Source organism: Mya arenaria, chromosome 8 (genome assembly GCF_026914265.1).
Source record: "Mya arenaria isolate MELC-2E11 chromosome 8, ASM2691426v1".
Lineage (NCBI taxonomy): Eukaryota > Metazoa > Mollusca > Bivalvia > Myida > Myidae > Mya > Mya arenaria.
Genome location: NC_069129.1, coordinates 24,667,374 through 24,689,880, shown reverse-complemented (window position 1 = coordinate 24,689,880; position 22,507 = coordinate 24,667,374). Strand labels below are relative to the sequence as shown.

Genomic DNA, 22,507 nt, shown 5'->3' with positions numbered 1-22,507 from the left:
AAATTATGGTGATACCGTAAGTATCACCATAATTTATTCGTTATTTTAAATGTGTAAAAACATACATAAAAATAAATTAATGAAAAACAATGATAAATTAATTGGCAATAACAGATGATTAGACGTATTTACTCACGTTCATAAACAAATGTTTAAAACGTATGAGGTTATGATTAAGGTAGAAACTTTAAATTGTTATAGAAAATCTAAAAATATATTTAATATATTTTAATGCCTATTGAACATTCTGCGACTCGGTTAAAACCTGAATTCAAACAATAATTTAAAGCACTTAAACATTTATTAACTTAAGCAATTTTTATATATTTCATTAATTTCTTAGTTAACTACACCCAATTCTCATATTAGTCATATTGTCCGTGGCAAGTATATGCTATTGATTATAAAATAAATATGATCGGGCATTTTAAGTTAAGATGCCAGATAATTCAAAAAGCTAATAAAAAGTGTTCATTCTATGACTTTACATCAGTTGAAGTAGTGCATCGGTTTACTCCTTATTATTTGTTATTTTAGGGTTAGGACCTTTGTTATTGTTTTTGTTTAGGGCTACTGTAAGATAAAAAAAACAATTCATTAAAACAGTGATTTGTATAAAGAAAATGCTTTGGCGTTTCAACCAAAATAAAATTCACTGTGAGGACTACTCAGACATTCAACCATCGCTGTATGATTGTTTTTACCTTGATGCTATTAAAAGTTATATACCAAAAATGCTCGTAATATCAGGAAGAGATGTCGATGATCGTAGTTATGCCCATTATAGGCTTTAATAACAGTTGAAGATAACGATTGTTGATTGATATCTGTGCCAATGTACACAGTCAGACGATCATATACACTCCACTAGACATACATAACAACTGCTAGCGGTAAAACGGTATATAAATGTACAGCTGGATACACATAATTATGTTGTTGACTTGGACATATGCTTGAACATGAAATCATACTTGGTTGGGTTGAAGTATTGTTTTATTATAGGCTTGATAATGTTTGTTTAAATTATGTATTTTATTTGTAATACTTTCATTATGGTTGATTTGGATACAACGTATTAAACCTCTGCGTTTATCCCAAAGGCTTTAGTCATTGCATAATTCCTAAGCGTTTGAAGTAGTGTTGTTTCTATTCGATTCAATACATTTAAAAATAAAATAAAATACAAACTGAATTAAGATGATGATTATAAAAAAATAATCAAAATAGGAAAACAAATTATATACGTTTAAGATGTCTGTTTAAACCTATTTTACAAATAAGCTCGCATCGTATCAAACAATTTGATTGGTAAAAGTAAAGACCGTAGTTACAACAGATTGCACAAAGCATGAATTCAGCCTTGATAAAACATAAGAATTATTTTAACTCGATGCGTTTCGCAAGCTTAGCCCTGTTTTATATATGATCACCTTAAATTTAAAGCATACTTGAAGAGTTAAAATTACGTTTAACAAAAGTTGTTCGTCTGCAGTTTAACTGAAATGTGAAAATGCCTGAATAGTTCACCAGACATCGAAAACCATAGTCAAGGCGTGTTTTTGGGAATTTCACTATCAAATAAAATTTGTTTTAAATGCCATTTATCATTATAATCGTCCTATTGGGACAGTATTCTTTAAAGTGATTTTGAATTCAGAAACAGCGTGTGAGGTTGAAAAAGAAAATATCCAAATTGTCGACATTAAGGATATAAATGTCAGACATGCGATATATCCCTCAGACTGCGTTTCCTAATGTGAAAATACAACAAGGAAATAAAACTAGAGCTCTAAAAAGATGAAAGTTCTTAACCATGAGTATTTCATAAAACTATTTTGTAACATTATTTCATTGTAATCATTGAATGGTAGTATACATGTATTTCTGTCAACGGTTTGGAAAAGAAAATTGAATTTGGCATGTTATAACCTTCATCAAGATCATTTCACTGATTTGCAATTTTGTAAATCTGTATCAAATTATAATGGTATATTGTTGAAATTTACCTTTGAAGCATCACAAGTTCATCTTATAAACATAACTCGTTTAATTAATCACGATTTTTTTCTCTTTTCAGGGAAATTAAAGAGCAACTGTATGTATTGTTTGGTCGTTCTTTGAATTAATGCTTTAAATAAAGTATAGCCAAGTGCATTTATTTTTAAACATATAGACGGTTATGATAATCGATGTAGCAAACTAGGTTTTATACGGGCTTGAAGACAAACGCGAATTAATACGTTGAATATGTCGTAGCCTATTTCATTACAATGTTTCATCATTTTAACATAAATGTAAGTGGAACGAACACATGCTGTTGCAATTGAGTATTTTATTCATGTTGACAGTGTCTTAGACTTTCTCTTGTACCGGAAAAACAACAATATTGTTTACACATTTTCAACTATTTTGATAAGCATCATGTGCGTCTAGGCGCTGGAGAAAGCAAGAAATATATTATATCCGTATACAATTACCACAATATGTCACATATACAAAAAACCCGTACATCGTTTAACACTAACAAATGTTGTTCATTTCATATTAAACATTTACGAATTTCCCAAACAACCCTATGCTTAAGGAAGATCACGCTACCTCTCTGGTGTTTGTGTATGTATATCGCCAGTTACTATTTCAAGTCCACTCATCCAACATGATATTATGTTAATGTTTGAACATGTTTGGATTTCAGTTTGCCGACATTTAAATTAACTGTGTTGATTTATCTTCAAATGAAAACTGTGAATATATGAATTTATTATGTTTCCCGTATTAGCATGATTACGTTCATGACGTATTCCCGCATTAGTATGGTTACGTTTTATTACATTTTATCGAATAAGCATTGTAATGTGTATTACATATTTCAGTGTAACATGGCTACCTTTAGTACAAATTTCCGTATGCGCATGGATATTGTCTTTACGTATTAAAGTAAAGCCAAGGTTCCGGTCATTACGTATTCCCGTATAGCATTTTTTCGTTCATAAAGTATTCCCGTACTAGTAAGGCAACTTTCATTACAAATTCTTGTATTAGCATGGTTAATTTCTTAAGGTTATAGCATGGTTACGAACTATGCTTCCAATTGCTGTACACATATTTTGGATTGTGCATTTTCGGGATTGTATGCCTTCGACAAACATCGTATGATAACTAACTTGTGCAAAACCTGGTGAAATAATATAACAGATAATACCACACTCTAGTGGACTGTATTGAGATTTTGAGTTAAAAGAATTGCGAACGTTCACTGTTTCATAAAAAAAGATGTATAACAAGTCTATCAATTTGTTTTAAAAGGTTTGCACTAGCAAGTGAATATTCGATATTTGTAATCGGTAATACTATATCTAATATCTAGTCGTCGTCGAGCGTTGCTCCATACTTCCTAGACGGGTTAAAAAAAACTATGTATGATATAACGATGAGTCACATACTATTTTTTCATGTACTTTTTCAGTACAAAAAGCAAAACTGGTTTTAATAAATACTTTGAATAGCCAATTTTATTAAAATACTTATACTGATAGCCAATGTAATAGCCAATATTTATTGTATGAAATATTAACTTTAACGTAAAAGACGATATTTAAATATTCATATGGTGTTAAGTTATATATCTCTACTTATTGTGCATGTATACGATTGAACATTAACAATACAAACATTTTTGAGATCACGATAACGATATTTTCTTTAATAACACTTCAAGATTATAATAATTTATTACCTCATTTGTTTTTAATTTTAAGTACGAAACTTCTTAAATATGAAATATGGACATGACCATTATGGTTGGATATGATTATTCATACGTCTTCGCTAGTCTGGTAGCTGAATTAAACGCTGGTTATCAATTTAAACGCGTGGAATATACAAAGAGAAAAATACATTAAGGATACTTACTGCATTCGATAAATCTGAAAGTAAATCTAACACGGAATAGAAACATAAATTAGAAAAGAAGCCCAGATGTAAAACTAAGTTTAAATCATTCTAAACATTCTTGTTTTAAGTTACAAACAAATGTTAAACTATAGTTAACATCCGAAAAAAAATGTTTAATTTTTAAACGAATGAAATTTTGATATTTTTAGCCAAGTTCAGTTATGGTCTACTTAATTGTCTTGCATACAGGTGACTGATGAGATAAGATCTATCAATACGTGTCACCTGCAGATAATACTAATAAAAATAGAAGTGGCTTTTGATTTTACCAGATGTCAAATACCTTCATTCTGGTTTTCGTTAAAACCAATATCAACTTTGATTTGACTTTTTGGTTCATGTTTTAATGTCAAAAAGGGGCATTTTTTAATAAGCACATTTTTCCTTTAAAAACAGCTAAACAAAACGTTTGCAATAACTCACTTCAATATCAAATTGTTTGACAAGATAAAGTAACCAGAAGTAGTCATCGCGTTCCTTCTGCAATTGTGTCGAAAAATATTGCAAATGCTGATAAAGAGAGATGGTGATAATTAAAGAAGTCCAACTTCAACACAAATTATTTATTTATGAAACAACGTTTCGGCCATTCGGCCTTCATCAGGTTGTATGTATATAATGAACAGGAAATGACGTCAACATCAAATGACGTCAACGTTGATAACGTCAAAATATAGCATACATTTTTGCGCAAAATAATGTCTTATAGGATCTAAAGAGATACACTTATACTGGTAAAATGCAATATAAATGCATAAACAAACATCAATAAACATCAATAAACCAGTATAAACTATGCAACATTAAATAGGTTAAAACAGTGTTATAAACCAGATTAATTCTGTGATTTTTTTTAAATTCTGCAAGAAGAATTAAAATAATATTTTTGAATTGATACCATTAGGAATGACTGTGCCAAGAATGTGCATCCATTTACTCTCCTTTAATAATCGTTTCCAATTGTTCTCAATTTTATCAATTGGCATAAAAGAAAAATCATTGATACTGTGGTCAGGAGCATTAAAATGTTCAGACACATTTGTATATGAATCTGGAAAATGCTTTATATCAAACTTATGACTGTTCATTCTCTGACTACATTTTTGTTGTGTCTGACCAACATATTGCTTTTTACATTTTTTGCAATTGATAACATATATAACACCTGTAGAAGAACAGGACAATTCATGATTTATCTTAAATTCTTTGCAAAAATATGTACTTGAAAATTTGTCATTTTCAAAAATAGTACAACAATGTGAACATCTGGATCTATTACATTTAGTAACGAACCCGTTAGTGACAACATTTGTAAGTTTAGAATTCACAAGTATATCTTGAATATTTTTAGGCCGCTTATATGCAACAATTGGTTTGTAGTTAATGAGATCTTGGACAGCTTTACTTTTTGAATATCTGAGTAGTCCCCAATATTGGTTTATAATTTTACCAATGTTTGGTAATGATGGATTAAAAGTACACACAAAAGGAATATTGTCTTTTTCCGATGATTTAACATTTGGCTGCAAGGCGTCCCCTACACTGATGGAAAATGTTTTCGAAACAGCTTCATCTATAACAGAAATTGGATAGTTTCGTTCTTCAAAATAGGTTTTTAGTTTATCACATTCCTCATGGAAACGGTCATCATTTGATGTTATTCTTCTATAGCGTTTAGCCTGGCTGTAGGGGATGCCGACCTTGCACTTTTTTGGATGACACGAAGAGTATTCTATGTATTGGTGGCAATTTGTTGATTTTTCAAAAACGCTTGTTTCCAAACAACCCTTTAAGTCTTTTTCGATATGGACATCCAAGAATGAAACACATGTTTTAGAGACATTATTTGTAAATTTAATATTTTTGTGGACTTTGTTGATATCGTGAAGAAAAGCCGTTAATTCATCTTCAGAATGTTCCCATATGAAGAAAATGTCATCAAGAAAACGCAACCATAGTAACGGTTTTTTGGAACAGTTTTTAAGAAAATCTTGTTCAAACTTTCCCATAAACAAAGATGCAAAGCACGGTGCCATTTTCGTGCCCATAGCTGTTCCTAAAATCTGTAGGTAGTTTGCATCGTTGAATTGAAAATTGTTCTTTGTTAATACAAGTTTGATTAAGTTTGAGATGTCCTCAATATATCCAACAGAGTTAGACTTGTCTTGTTCAAGGAAGGATCTGCATGCTGCTATACCATCATCATGTGGAATGTTAGTATAAAGAGAGCTGACGTCAAGTGTCACTAAAAATGCATCTTTTTTTTAAAACGGATAAAGATCGTAATTTCTTGATGAAGTCTGTAGTGTCCTTTACAAAAGATGGCAAATTTTCCATGTGAGATTTTAAGACGCTGTCAACATATGAAGATATATTTTCTGTTAATGATTCGCATCCCGATACTATAGGTCGGCCCGGGTATCCGAGCGGTAAAGCATTGTTGACATCTTTGTGAATCTTCGGCAGGACGTAGAAAGCAGGCACTCTATTGTTAGTGCACGGGAGTAATTTGCTTTTAATTTTTTCACTGATGTTATTGATTTTTGACACTTCATGTATAATTTCCTTGGAGAACTGTTCTTGTGGGTTGTTCGAAAGTTTACAATAATGTATATCATTTTCAAGTTGTCTGTCTACTTCATTTATATAATCTGTCCGATTCATTATGACAATAGTGGCACTCTTGTCTGCCTTTTTTACTATGATATTTCTATCTTCCCGGAGATCTTTTAATGCCGAAATTTCTTCAGGTGATATATTTGACTGATATTTATATTTTTTGGTTTGAAGCAAAAGTTCATTTGTAATTGCATCAATATAAAAATCCAAGGTAGTATCTCGACCTGAATGAGGAATGAATGTAGAATTATTTTGTCTCTTATTTTCCCATTTTTCAGTAGTATTCTCATGTTCTGTTGAGAGCTCACTATACTCTCGGTTTCCGAAAAATTCTTTAAGCCTGAGCCTCCTTGTAAATTCAAATATGTCTTGTTTAAATTGAATTTGACTATGGGGTTTCGGAGTTACACAGTATTTCAAACCTTTTCCAAGTAAGCGGTAGTGGTTGTTATTTAAAATCTGATTTGATAGGTTTAAAACAGTTTTCTTACCCCTTTCAATTTCTTTATTTATTTTCTTGTGTTTTTTCCATATCCTCCTGCTTGAAAGTCTGACGAATCTCCGGTTTCTTGTTGATTTCGTAGGCACTGGATTAGTCTCTCTATTGTTGTTAACAGGGTTTCCTTTTCTCGATGATTCTTGTTCTTTTTGGTAACCGTTCTCCAGTGTTGTTTTGGGATGTTGCCATTTCTGTTTTGTGTTTGTTGTTGCTGTTGATGGTTGGTTTGTGGTTGTTGTTGTTGTTGCTGTTGTTGATTCTTTTGCTGTTGGTGTCGGTGATCTTTCTGTTGCCTTTGCTTTTTTTGCTGGAGTTGGTGTTGATGCTGCTGCTGTTGTTGTTTCCCCATATTTACGGCTTCGCTGTAACTGGTCTTGTTGGTGCCTGGGGACTGCGCGTTTTTTTGAATGCTGCTGCTGTTGTTGTTTCCCCATCTTTACGGCTTCGCTGTAGCTGGTCTTGTTGGTGCCCGGGGACGGCGCGTTTTTTGAATGCTTATCTTTATTTATAAGCATTTTTTTCTGGTGCAATATTCTAAAAGTTGAACCATTTCCTTTTTTAGTTTGAGCATTTTCCCTTCTATTTTCACATTGTTCTGGCGGAGATGTCTCTGGAGAAGGTTGTTTTGCAATACAGTCGCGTGCTTTAACAAGTTGTTTGAGCTTCTTCTCTTGTTTCGCAACAATTGCATTTTTCTTGGTGTCAACATGTTCATAGATTTCTTGTGAAATGTTATTTGCTTCACGTTCATTGTTTATCAGTTGTTTAAACTGTGTTTCAAGTTCAAGCATTTTACCTTTGGAGTTATGAAGTTGTCTGTGATGATCTTCTGCGACGAGCCGTGTAATTTCCAAAGACATCTTGTTTAGCACTCTGTCAACAGCTGCTTGAAGATGATCATTATCTCCAACTTGTACTTGTAGTTTCAGCCTCAGACCAGTTGGAGCCACGTTTTCTGATATGCAGTTCTCAAAAAAACGCATATGTGTTGATTTCCTCATTTGGAAGTCTGCCATTTTCTCTAGTTTTCTGCGCAAAATTTCTAAATCCATGTTGAAGGATCTATATTGATACCAAAGACTTCTTAAGGCAGTAGATATGGTGATAATTAAAGAAGTCCAACTTCAACACAAATTATTTATTTATGAAACAACGTTTCGGCCATTCGGCCTTCATCAGGTTGTATGTATATAATGAACAGGAAATGACGTCAACATCAAATGACGTCAACGTTGATAACGTCAAAATATAGCATACATTTTTGCGCAAAATAATGTCTTATAGGATCTAAAGAGATACACTTATACTGGTAAAATGCAATATAAATGCATAAACAAACATCAATAAACATCAATAAACCAGTATAAACTATGCAACATTAAATAGGTTAAAACAGTGTTATAAACCAGATTAATTCTGTGATTTTTTTAAAATCTGCAAGAAGAATTAAAATAATATTTTTGAATTGATACCATTAGGAATGACTGTGAAATGACTTTATTGATAAAGAGAGACAAATTTATAAAAATTGTTCTGGCATCCTATTAAAATGTACCTTTTGAGATTCAATGTTTATATTAATGCCAAACAATATATTTGTAAACGATTAAGACAAGCCTAAAGGTTTCTTTCGAAATTACCTGATTATGTTAAAGTATAGTGCATTTCTAAAGAATACAAGTAATATTTAAAAACAGGGTTATCCTTACACTTATTGTACTGATTTAATAATGTTTGTGTAAACATTCTTATGTATGTACTTAATTATCTTAAAGAAAAGAACATGTACAACATATATGCTATTAGCTACAATGACTTCATATAATGCTTAAACGGTCTAAATCATCTAAGTTAATCGTCTCTGCTAATATATGCGGATATGTTGAAAGATCTCGTCTTCAAGAAAGCGTAATACATAATGGATGCTATAAATATTTTTGTTTTCATGTGTTCCAAAAATTACTGACTACAACAACTTATATTTCGTTGGATTGAGCAAACCTAAAAACGTATTCATACGAGAAATAAATCGAACAAATCAAATGTCTTTGCCAAAAAAAGGACACCACTAATGCCAGTCATTAGGAATGTAAAACGTATGTAAATTAAATTAATTCAACGTCAAACCTAGTGGTATACTTACTTAAGTTGTAATAAGTGTATCATTATGTTCTTATTCATAACACTCATTCATTTCAGCAATATCATTGTCGCAGACACGTGGTAAAATACCCATCAGTACAATATGATTCTGATGACAAAAGTGGGAATTTAAAATGAACTTTTTGACACGATTGGTCAAATATATGATGACTGGCAATGTCGTGTTAACATATAACTTATTGACATACCAATCGTTTTTGCCCTTGGACAGATATATATATATATATATATATATATATATATATATATATATATATATATATATATATATATATATTTAGAACAATCCAACCTTTGGGTAACTTTGATGCAACCTTTGGGAGACTCGTGTCGCCCATAGGATATATGTTGTGTCGCCCAAAAGTAATTGTGTTTTTTTCTATTAATTTATTTTTTAAAATAATAAAACAATTTTGCAAACGATTTTGAACTCTTTAAAAAGGTTCAGTCATTAAGCACTAATCAGCAGGATAACCATTTTAGGAAAAATCATGAATTTCAAAAAAGTGTGTATATTTTGAAAACAACCTTTGGGATACATTTATATTTTTGTTAATAATTTTCTTGTCATAGTTATATGTTTAAGATAAGAGTTCATAAATGTGAAAAACAAAACTTTTTTTAACAGAAAATTTAATTGTGTTCAACCTAAAAGATTTCAAAAATCCCTCAAAAAAATAGTTTCGAAATATGCGTAAATTCCGTTTTATTGTGTCGCCCAAAGGTTGATGTGAATGCAATACTTTACAAAATATAAGAAAGACCTGTACTTTTCGTTGCATTTGTTACTTTATTTAAAAGTTTATAGACACAAATGTCAAAAGTGCTTATCATAATAGTTTTATTTTAAAATGTTTTATTGAACAATTGCACCACCCTAACTATCCAGGGTAGCGGTCCTGACGCAACTACGTGAGAACAACGAATGGCAATTCTAGGTTCATATGCTAACTCTCAGATAAAACTAATAAGCTCAGAGTGAACCATTACAAGCCAAATACAGCACATATATCTTAGTCATGGACCTATAGTGATTCATAACAGTTATTTGACATATTTTAGTATTGTGCCATCACAGATTTAAATGTTTTTCACTGCACATATCATTTTATCATGAAAACTTATAAGGTTGCCTACAAAATATATTACCTTTTATACAAAAGCTGTATCTAAAATCGTTAATCGCTACTAATTGACCAGTCTGTATCTACAGAAACATAAATCAAAGGTAACAATTTCCTATATGGAATGCGTAAAGACTGCATGCTGCCGGTAACCATTCCAAAATGTGTGGTCTAATCGTACTAGTCATTAAATAACAGTCTTTTTTATTTCCGTTGTCAACAAATTTTGCGGAATTCATTAAAAAAACAAGTGGTTTAGGTTATTTATTTTTTGATCTTATACCTTTTTATTATGTTACAGGCTCAGTTAATATATGTATATTTCTTTATAAAAAGAACGGTTTAGCAAACGAAAAACTGTTCATCGCGTAATGATGCGTTAATACTATTACCAGGCAGTTGAGCGGCATTAACTTTATAGTGAATGATTAGTAGACTGACTGTTTTCATGTAATCATATATGTGTTTCATTTATCGGCGAAAAGAACTGCAAAGATTATATGTACGTCAATAGCTTTGAATTAGGACAAAACATTACTATGGCTGACTGTTTTAATGTAAGTGTATGTGTGTTTCTATTAACGGTAAAAAGAACTGCGAAATGGTATATTACTGAAAAATATATGTACGTAAATAGTTTTGAATCATATTATGGTGACAATCGTATGAAAAGTAAACCCATACATATGTATGACAAACATACCTTTTGAGTGATAAACTTTTTATTCTTGCTTTATTATGCATTTATGGAAACTATTTATTGCTGATAATAGGATTGTAAACATGTATTTAGTAGCTTAGAACGCACTGAACATGAATGACTGGTGGGTCCGACAGTAATCAATTATTGTCTCATAATAAGGAAATTCTGTGTTTTACGCATCTTTCTTCCATATCTAACTCGGTATCCTTCATAACAACCATTATTTTTCTCAGTTTCGGTAAATGGTGGTACTTCTTATGTGGGAGTGAGAGTGCCATCTTTAAATGAGATTCCCTGTCAGTTACTCTTCTACTAAATTTGTAACACATAAAATGTCGCAAAATAGTTCTCTACTGTTTAATGTCCAAAGAAAGTTCCAAATTTAAGTATACTCAAATCTAATGTTTGTAAACATCCAACAGTTAACCGCTTGAACCCTGAACTGAGCGATGAAGAGACAGCACTAGTGTCCCGTCTGAGAATGTCCTGCCGTTGGAACTTAAACTGAGCAATTGCATAAAATAGTTTTGTTGTTAAAAACAGGTCAAATAAAATGTGATCCCAACAATCATAAGCAATCTTGCTGTACTGTGTTTATATGGTTACATTGTAAACGTGCTGTCTTTTAATGCCAGATCATTTACCCATATCATGTAGTTTTTAGTCGCTGTAAAAAACTCATGGATATGTGTTCACCTTTATATTAGTGTAAGTAAGAGCGTACATTTTCCAGATAAGCATAAAAGTTGTGTCTTAGAAATATTTTTTTTGAATGTAGACAATACAACGCGTTATCTCATGACTTTAATGTCGAGTATATGACGCTATATGTTTATGCAAGCCGTGTTTAAATGTATTTGGAATACACAGTGACTTAATACATGTTAAAATTGAAATGTGACAAATACTTCGAAACATCATGAAATGTCGATAAAATCTATAAAAAGAAAGCATTGGGTGTGACTGTTGGTCAAGGGTATTTTGTGCATTGTACACGAGAGTAACTCGAAAGTATGTGCTTCTGGTCATACTGATAAAGTGATATATTTTCACATTCAGATAAGTTAGAAACCGTTTACTTTTAACTCAAAATGGCCCCTAAACGGTGGACAATATTAAGTTATCAGAAGACCATATTTCCTTGATTGGATATAGTTCCACTCCGGACCAGGATTCGAAGCAGGGTTTCGTGCGAAACAACAATGCCGCTCAACCGCCTGGTAAATGACTCATTTTTATAAAAAACATATATAATAATTGCCCTTTTTAGCATTGTCGTCACTTTCAAATGTCGAAGCACAAACCTGGCACCCATATCGGAGAGCCAATGTCAAAGTTTGTAAACAGATACATTTTCAATACTTATCCTTTCGGCCAGCTCCTCAGTGTACGACCTTGCAATATATGCTGCAGCAGTCCTCAAATTCTTAGACTTGTTTTAAATATTTTGCGAAACTGATCAAACCATCACTTGCTAAAATAATATCTTTAACCAGTTTTAAAAGAGTAATCAAAGTAATGGTAAACATACTTTTTCACTATGGTCCTTTTAACACTCGTTCGGCAAAACGTCAGAGACTTTCAGTTCTCGGTATTTCAAGCTCATCATTGTGCAAAAACTACTAGCAAAGAAATTTCCATATGTCGTATTAAATAAGCAGGACTCGTGTACTTAACTATTTAGCCATTTAGTACCTTTTTAAAAGTCCAAATAATTCAAGTAAAAAGATGAACTAACGATTTGTGTCCCCGTATTATAGCTATACACATACTCTGCTGTGTAAGTCAATTAAACTGATCAACTTAATACCTGCATTTGCATTCTTATATCAATACGCAACTTTCCACAATTACAACTGCACTCATTGCACTCAGCAAATGTATTCTACAAGGTATTTTTTTCAATTAAACTAAACGTTCTCGAAAAAACACCATCATTTTTTAAAGATAGTATATGCTTGCTCATAATTTCCTTCGCCAACACATTTAGAGTTTAAAGTTGATTCTTAAGGAGATCATGCAGTATAAGTCACTTGAAATGTGGACTACACCAAACGTTACATATAAGGTAGGGAGTAATTCTCAAAATCATATTAAACCCTTATCTGGAGCTTTGGTTTCATGAACAATGCATTGCCACGGATAAGGCATGAAGGAAATTTTAGTAGAATCTACTCTACTCTTGAAACCTGACTTAATTTACTACCAGGGTATGTTAACTCAACTAAATGAATCCCAACAAAATGCATTGGACATTTTAATTAGGTTTATGTTAAAGCCTTCTTTCTACAACGCCAAATGTCTATGGCTCGAATAACCCACATACTATTTATATATATATGTTTGATGTACATACTTGTATCTTAATTATGCGCTCTACGTATATCTTTGGTGGAAAAAATGAACATATTTATATGAACACATTTATATCAGTTCTTTTTAAAAAAACAATATTGATCATGCTCAAAATATTGGACTGAAATTACTGAGACAAACTGAGAAATATTCACATACTTTCCGTTTGGCATTACATGACTATGATACAAATTGTAGCAGGTCGATAGCCTTTTAACGTTTTACGCCATTTAATTTGAGTGGTAAAAATGTATAATATGCATTTATTAAGGGTTAAAAGGTTGTAAGTAAGTGCTTACACAAGATTCATGGTTTAATGCGACACACATTTTATAAACACAAGGATAAAATAAGAATCTCAATAAAAATTGTCAAGACATTTAAAACATAGAAAATATGCTCATGAAATAACTAAATCCCCCCCCCCCCCCACAAACAAAATGCTTGTAGGATAAAATGAATGATTCAGTTAAAACATTATAATTATATTAACGCCTAATTAGCATTAATGATATGATTCATATTTTTTCCGGGTTTTGACAACTTCGCAGAGGGAGTACCCCTGTCCGAAAACGATGACCCACATTCTATTCTAAACGACACTGTACATGCAGATATTATCATTCATCGGCCGAAGTAAAATCGAAAACACAGGTATATAGGATTCTGCTTTTTATATTACGTTCTGTAACTCGCAGATAATTAAATAATTGCTTATTTTATAATTTCAATCGCGTTATATTACGTAAAATGCAGTTTATTCGAACAATATTAACCGCATAACATAGATTGAGAACTCATTACAGCGTTATTTATAGCAAGCTTATTAATAAGCAGTAGATTTTGCCCTCGAGGTATTTTCGATGCGAATGTAAATGTAAATTAGGCCGGTGACCACCGCAGTTCTAACCGCGCTGGGGTTGATACGACCGTGCGCGCATTAATTCGCCAAAAGTTAAAAATGTTATGTCGAATTGCCGATGCGATTTCAGGAATACGGTTATAAAAGTATGCAGGCCTAGCTGCCTACAGCCTTATTAAGAATATACGAACTACCAGAATGCACCTGATTGCACCATGGTAAACAATTTTTAGAAGTGGAGGCAAACACATTCACGAATAGAGGAAGAGCTACGCTCCTGACTATGGCTGTAAACCGAACACTAATTTATTCTTATTGGCATGCTGTTGTACGTGTGTGTGTGTGTGTGGTCTTAACTAGGATCAGGGACTGTCCCAAAATGTCAGGCCCAAGTATTGGTGGTTGAGTGCGGTACACGATGTTTACTCTTCCGAGGAGCCTCAATGTTGTTTTTTTTTCAATGCCAATTGAACAACATGATAAAATATAAGCTTTGTTGTCATAAGTGACCATGCCCAAGCTGTCCCTGGTCAAAGCATGCCTTGGCCTTCGTTTATAACGTCTGAAGTAAAAAACAACAACACTTTTTTCCTCTGAAACAGCAAGGCACAGACCCTTGAAATAAGATCATAACCATTATGTAATGGTGCTCAACACAGTTTGTTCAAGTTTTTGCTGTCCGGACTGGCCCAGTGTGGTACAAGGTTTTCAATATACTTTGTCTTACTTTACAAATCTTCTTTGCCCGAATTCAAGACATCTACTCTCACTCACACTTCAACCACATTCCTGTAAGAGAAACTCAAGTAACCAATTGATTGGAAAAAGGGAAGTGACACTTAAGTGGTCTGGCCCCGATTTCTCCAAACTTTTTAAGTCCCTTATAACAGGATTAAGCTAATCTCATTATTGTTTGTTTTAATTTATTGCATTATATTAACTTCTTTCAGAAATTTTATACTTTAAATAGAAATTATCTCTATGATAATCACAATACACCATTGTTTATTTATAAAAAATCAATTTAAGTCAGTATTTAAGCTAAATAAAATAAGCTACTTAAGCCTGTTAAGCTTAAGAAGTCTCAAGAAAATTGGGCCTGTTCATATCCACATGCCTCGCTTACACTCCACTTCATCAAGTGACCAATACGGTACAAATACATTATGTTTTAATGATCATATCGGATTATCTGCTTCACTACCATGGTGGTGTTTATAGTATACGATGTAAACATATGTGATTTGAGTACCTTTTTGTCAGTAATTGCGACAAACAAATGACAATTAAAATTATTATTCTTAAAATGAAACTTACCTTTTAAAACAGTTCGCTAATAAAAAATAAACATTTTGGATTGTAAATAACAGTTCTAAAATTCGTTAAAATGCATGTTTTCTGTTTCCTGTTGTTTTTAAAATATAACCGTTTTCAATTGTATCACGTGATTCGAACATATTCGTATATAATCGTAATGTAATTTAGTCTGCATGAAGTGGGCTAAGCGTTTGAAAATAAATTAAAGATGGAAGTTGAATGCACTTTATAAAAAAGCACATGGATATAAAAGGCGAATTCATCTACTTCTTAAGAAAAATAACAACTCGGACAGAAAGCAAATCAAGAAATGTAGGAAAACTAAGATCGTATAATGATGACAGAAACAATAATAATAATAATAATAATAATAATAATAATAATAATAATAATAATAATAATTATTATTATTATTATTATTATTATTATTATTATTATTATTATTACTGCTTGTCATGTACATTATGGGTGGTCTAGTCGTGCACTTACAAATGTCCCACACACAAAACACTTACGTGTTACTCATTTCTGAGCCGTTATTACAGAGGATTAACTCATTGTGTGTGGGCGAGATTGGTTAATCTGAATTCGGCCCTTTATTTCCGAGTCCAGTCTTAAACCAAAATTGTCAAAATTATGCACCTAGAAAAAAAGCTGACCAGGCACATTGGCTTGTATTCATGAAAATCTGACCAGTAATGTTCTTCACTTTGAAATGACATATGTGTGGATTTGACTGAATAAGTTTTATAAATGGCACCCAAATATATCTGATATAAATTCACAAGGCCACTTAAACCGACCTCGGAGGATTAGATGTAAATACAAACCGAATGAGTCTGAGTGTTAAATATACATGACAAGGAGAAACTACCAGCTTTTTGGAAATATAAGTGACCTGAAAATACTGGGCTACATGATGTACATGCACTGGACTTCTATAAAAATCAAATTTTCAAAAGGATGCGCATGTCACATAATTGTTTTGTTTCGTACTGATTATGAACGCCCAGCAAATCTGATTGTTGCAATACATCCCTTGATGCAAGAATAGGCAGCTAGCTATAAGTTCGTGAAGTTAGCAGCCGAGCGGCCGTGCGGCGCGAAATTGCGCGAATTAGGGTCCTATCAGCATAGATTTGTTCTCTATTCAATAAAATTGAACATCCGCTTTGGGAAAAAAACAATGATAAATCAAAGCATATTTATTCATAGATAAACAGAAATCATTTTTATTTGAGCTTTCCCCTTTAACAATTTTTTTTTTCTAAAAACTTCAACACTCTGACGCGAGTATAAAAATATTCAATCAACCAGTCCAGCTAGGGAAGATGCTGGTATTCGCTAAAGGATATTGATTTGTGAAAAGGAACATTAGATTTATCAATGTTTTATCAATGTTTTAGAAGAAAACGCAAATAAAATAATTAGGAAGCAATTTAAGCCGCTAGGCTGTCTGGTCGCCAGGCCGCTTGCTTCAAGCAGCTTGGCCGAAATGCCGATAGGCCGCTAACATCACGTACATTGCAGCTTTGAGGTTTTACGCATTTTTATTATTCAGAGTGTGGTCAGGGAATTGATATGCATTTCATAGCGAACACTCAGTTGGAATATTATTCTTATAAGTAGTAGTAATATAATAATTGTTAATATCATTAATATTATTAGTAGTAGTAGTAGTAGTAGTAGTAGCAGTAGATAATTTAAAAAAAAATCCTACATCACTTGAGTTGTTATTCACTCCGAGGTGTAATTTTACAACCCGAAATAGATTCATTCGCTATTTCTGTCCATGTGCTTTTCTTTATTAAGTGTTTCCGACTTAACATTTTGTGTTTTAACATTAAAGATCGGTTTTTGCTAAACAAACACAAAAACAATTAAGGACGAAAACACATTTAGATAAGGTGATCAAATGAAAATAGACTATTTTATTTTCTCCTTTTTAAATCAATATTCATGTATAAAGATTGATTAATTTGTACTGTGATTTAAGGTATTTTTCAGATCAATATACAGCAGTCGTACCTGGTTGACAATACGTTTAATATCAGTTAAATTCTAAACTAACTTAGTTACATAACATCGATGCTGCACGGATGATCTTAACAAGCGAAGTTCTAAAATATAATCCGACTGTAGAAATAATGGCACAGTCATACTGTTATCGTGACATGATATTATGACATGCGTAATCAAGTAGATAAACAGCTATTAACTTCTTTTTTTTTTAAATATACAGTTCATGTTGACCGCAAAGTCAGTATTATCTATTATATCGCCTCAATCAATAAAGATATTTGGGTCCAGCTTATAAGTAATCAATTGTATATTATTATTATTATTATTATTATTATTATTATTATTAGTAGTAGTAGTAGTAGTAGTAGTAGTAGTAGTAGTATTAGTATTATTAGTATAATTAGTATTATTATTATTATTATTTGTTTGATTGTTTGATTGTTGTTTGTTTGTTTGTTTATTCATTCGTTCGTTCGTCCGTTCGTCTGTTCGCTCGTTCGTGCCTTCATTCATTCATTCGTTCGTTCGTTCGTTCGTTTGTTCGTTCGTTCGTTCGTTCATCGTTCATTCATTCGTTCATTCGTTCATTCATGCGTTCATTCATTCATTCATTCGTTCGTTCGTTCGTTCGTTCGTTCGTTCGTTCGTTCATTCATTCATTCATTCAATCAGTCACTCAGTCACTTAGTCACTTAGTCACTTAGTCACTCAGTCACTCAGACACCCACTCCATCGCTCGATCACTCACTCACTCACTCACTCACTCACTCACTCACTCACTCACTCACTCACTCACTCACTCACTCACTCACTCACTCACTCACTCACTCACTCACTCACTCACTCACTCACTCACTCACTCACTCACTCACTCACTCACTCACTCACTCACTCACTCACTCACTCACTCACTCACTCACTCACTCACTCACTCACTCACTCACTCACTCACTCACTCACTCACTCACTCACTCACTCACTCACTCACTCACTCACTCACTCACTCACTCACTCACTCACTCACTCACTCACTCACTCACTCACTCACTCACTCACTCACTCACTCACTCACTCACTCACTCACTCACTCACTCACTCACTCACTCACTCACTCACTCACTCACTCACTCACTCACTCACTCACTCACTCACTCACTCACTCACTCACTCACTCACTCACTCACTCACTCACTCACTCACTCACTCACTCACTCACTCACTCACTCACTCACTCACTCACTCACTCACTCATCCCAATAAAGCCATCTGGACAAATGCATTTACACATTAATCAATGTAACACAGACCAATCATTTATTAGAAATATGAACGCACGCGCAAATCACACGCTCACACACTCGCACACGCACAAACGCACACGCACACACGCACACGCATTGATCTACTTTGTATCGATCCATCATTATCACCATTTATGCACACAAATTATGTTTGTAAAACATTAAGGGGATATTCATTAATAGACAGTCACACATAAAACGTATTTAAAACAGTTTATCGGTCGATTAAAAAACATATAATATTATGTAGTAAATTATACGTAACTCGTTAATATGTATAAAACAGAATTTACAAACAAAAAACTCATTCTTATTTCAGCTCTGTTGCAACTGAAATAAATTATTTCTTACAAGTTGTTAGAATTAGTATGTTTACCTCCAAAAAAATCCAAACTGCAGAAGGCACGTATGTGTTTCTTGTATTGTTTTGTTTGCCCAAAATGAGCGATATCTTGTCTTAAAGATTAAAAGTGAGCTAACACGATTACAGACTTTTTTGTAAACGTGTACATGAGACATAAAAATGCGTAACGAGTCCGTTTATTAAACGTCAAAGTAAAACATAGTTTAAATACTTCGTGGATATGCTTCGCAAGCTTTAACAATTTGATGTAAGTCGTTCAAATACTAAATTAAATGTTTTAAAGACTTATTTCTAAAATTATATATTTTAATAATTGATGTTTAAGAAATTCGTTAATAACTTATTCAAATGCTATGATATTTCCATCCGGATAGGGAAATACACTGTCTGAATTCGGATTATAGGATTTGTTTTGATCATGCAATTATACATTGGGTATGTATTCATTCTCATTCATCAGTGGTTTTATAATGATATTTCTAACGCATAGAATCACCACTCGAGTGGAGAGATAAGGTTGGTTTAAGCCGATTAAGAATAGTTCGTTCTCAAGAGGTTTAACACGTTCTCAGAGGCAGATATACAAATATCTGCTATTGATATCTACTGTATAAACATACACTTGGTCGTATCCTTTCAATCTTTAAGAGGCTGGTACAGATAGGTAGACACATTTAGCAGTTAGTTTCCTGCTTCGAGAGTAATTGTAAATATCAGGATAATTATATTGTATTAATTTTGATTTACTGTTATAGTATTATTGATGGCATTTTTAAATAAACCAAATTGACAATACTATTATCATATGCTATATTAAAGGGGTTATTTTTGTCTATAATAACAAAGTGTTTTTCCTTAAATAAGAAAATGTCTGTATAATAATGCTTTGGGTAAAATCTTTAACAATAACGCATTAAATTTCACTGAACTAGTCGCACTTATTGCATCAGCTAAGCCTGGTCTGGCCTGGCATTTAAAGATGAATGGTTAAAGGATGTATATACAAGCGCCACATGTAACAAGTTTCTTCGAAATCCTCAAGACAACTAAAGCAGTAATTCAAACTAAATTCATGATGCACGTACATTACGTATCTGCAATAAACTAAGTCGACAACACATAAGAATCAATTATTACTAATATCTTCTTTAAATCAACTTGAGTGTTTCGTTGCTTGTTCCAAAATCATATTTCCATTTAAGTTTTATAATTACTTAGCATCGCATGAAAGTGAGTATCTGAAGAATGTTTTAAAAATGCAGTCAACTAGTTAATCAAAGTATCTGAGGTACCCTCCATGTGTGAACGACATCAACCTTAAATAGGCTCTATTTTAATCAAGTGCAGATAACTGCTAAACATGTAAAAGATAATAACCGCAACCAGAAGCCAATAACTAGAATGGATAAGCCGAAATACAAAGTATAACCACGGTATTAGGAAGTAATATCACCGTAGCAGCTAATCAGAAAAAAATGCACTTAGACTGTTAAATGGTGAAATGATAAATAACATTTAAAATATTAGATATCTCTGCTTAATTTGTTTACGCCCATGTCATTTTTCAGAAATAGCGATACGGGTAACGGTGTAAGGTCATGTTTTACATAATTAAACAAAAAAGGTCTTTATATGCAAAGTTTAAGATTAAAACTACTTAATGAAGGTGATGTGACGCACAAAGACCCGGTTCTGGTACAAAGGGGACATTTAGGGCTACAATCTGATACAAGCCAAGCTATTATGCAAGTATGTGGACTCTGTGGGGGGGGGAGCGGATTAAATACTACTCGGGTATAGTAATACTATAAGTCAGAAAGGAAGTAAGTAAGTTTGACATTGACTTGTGCATAACACAAAAGATATTCACAAAACAATAAGTCACCTTAATGTTAACATTTCTCAAGCATTGGTACATATATTAACTTATAGAAGTATGTAAGTCGCGGTCCTGTTTCTCTTAGGCAAATAGTGTGTACTATTAAAAATTAAAAGTACTCATAAAGATTTCCAGAATACCGAACAGTTAATGTGTTAATCTAACTTCCTTCAGTAAATGAGGATACTTGGTCGGTTATACAATGTTGAAACATATACATGTTTGATACAAAATTAAATGACATACTAATACAAGTATAAATGCTATGCATACAGTGTACTTTTTCTTAGAGCATAAGCTTTCACATTATTTCAATAACTACCTCATTTTTTTAATTCACTAAAAACGCTAATTTTTCGATGTCAGTAAGATAAATGAAACGATCTTCAGAAAGCACAGGACCGATGCATGAAATTATTGTATTAGTATACAATGAGCACTTTAATACAGAATGACACTCATTTTCAACCTCTTGGGCTTCGCATAGTCTACAAAATCTTGCATCCAAAGGTTCACCTAGATAGATACTGCCCATTTTCTATTCTTAAAGGTTATATACCAGTACGTGTTTGGGCCAGCAAAGATCGTTCATTTTTGGTCAGGCCTAAGTCCAAATAGCTTTCGTATTTTAAGTATCGCTTTAATACCGTATACGTTCTTAATTTCGACATAGATTAGACCCCTCTTGACAAAATGTTTATATAGTGGTTTGTTATTGAAACTGTCTATATGCCCTATGTGTGTCACGATCTTCTGAAACTCGCTTTACCAATTACAAGTTCACCTGTTATAGTCCATTTAAAACACATGGGCGCACAGTCCGTTAAGGTTCATGAGCACGAGCCTATTCCAGAGGCGCAGCATGTTAATCCAACGTCCATTACGGGTTAGGATATAAGCCAGTGTTGCCAGTAAGCGCGGAAACAGGGGCGAATCTATGTACGCCAATGGCATATCTTATCAACGGTTTTGGACATTGTGTGAGGATTAGAACTGCTTGAATCTCCATACTGAGGTCCAGTAATATACAGGTACAACACAAGAATTATACAACTTAATTCTCGTATGGCCTGAAACCAATGTCTTTTAGTTTATGCCCTTTGTGCCATTGCATGTGAAAGTAAAATCGCCTTTGTCATGGAAAATATCTCCGAGGTATTTATATTTGTTAACAAATTCAAGTTCACTTTCGCCAATTCGAAATGAGTGTTGAATTCGCTGTGTGCGGCCTTTCCGGAAGTTCATGTATTTCGACTTAGACGTATTGACAACGACACGCCAACGTGTATAGTAACTGTTGAGGGCTTCAAGCATGTTTTGCTACTTTTCTTCGGTGTCATTA

The 22,507-nt window shown here is 32.9% G+C and overlaps 1 protein-coding gene across 2 annotated transcripts in view; it reads left to right on the top strand.

Annotated features, from left to right (window-relative positions):
* The window catches only part of LOC128244671 (ezrin-like), a 230,160-nt gene that overhangs the window by 191,267 nt on the left and 16,386 nt on the right, over positions 1-22,507 (top strand). The window contains exon 19 of one of the 2 annotated variants that reach the window (XM_052962701.1): positions 2,081-2,098. The exons of the other annotated variant lie outside the window; for it this stretch is intronic. Within the exon in view, the coding sequence (XP_052818661.1) occupies positions 2,081-2,098 (18 nt within the window). The remainder of the gene's footprint in view (positions 1-2,080; positions 2,099-22,507) is intronic. 2 annotated transcript variants of the gene reach the window in all.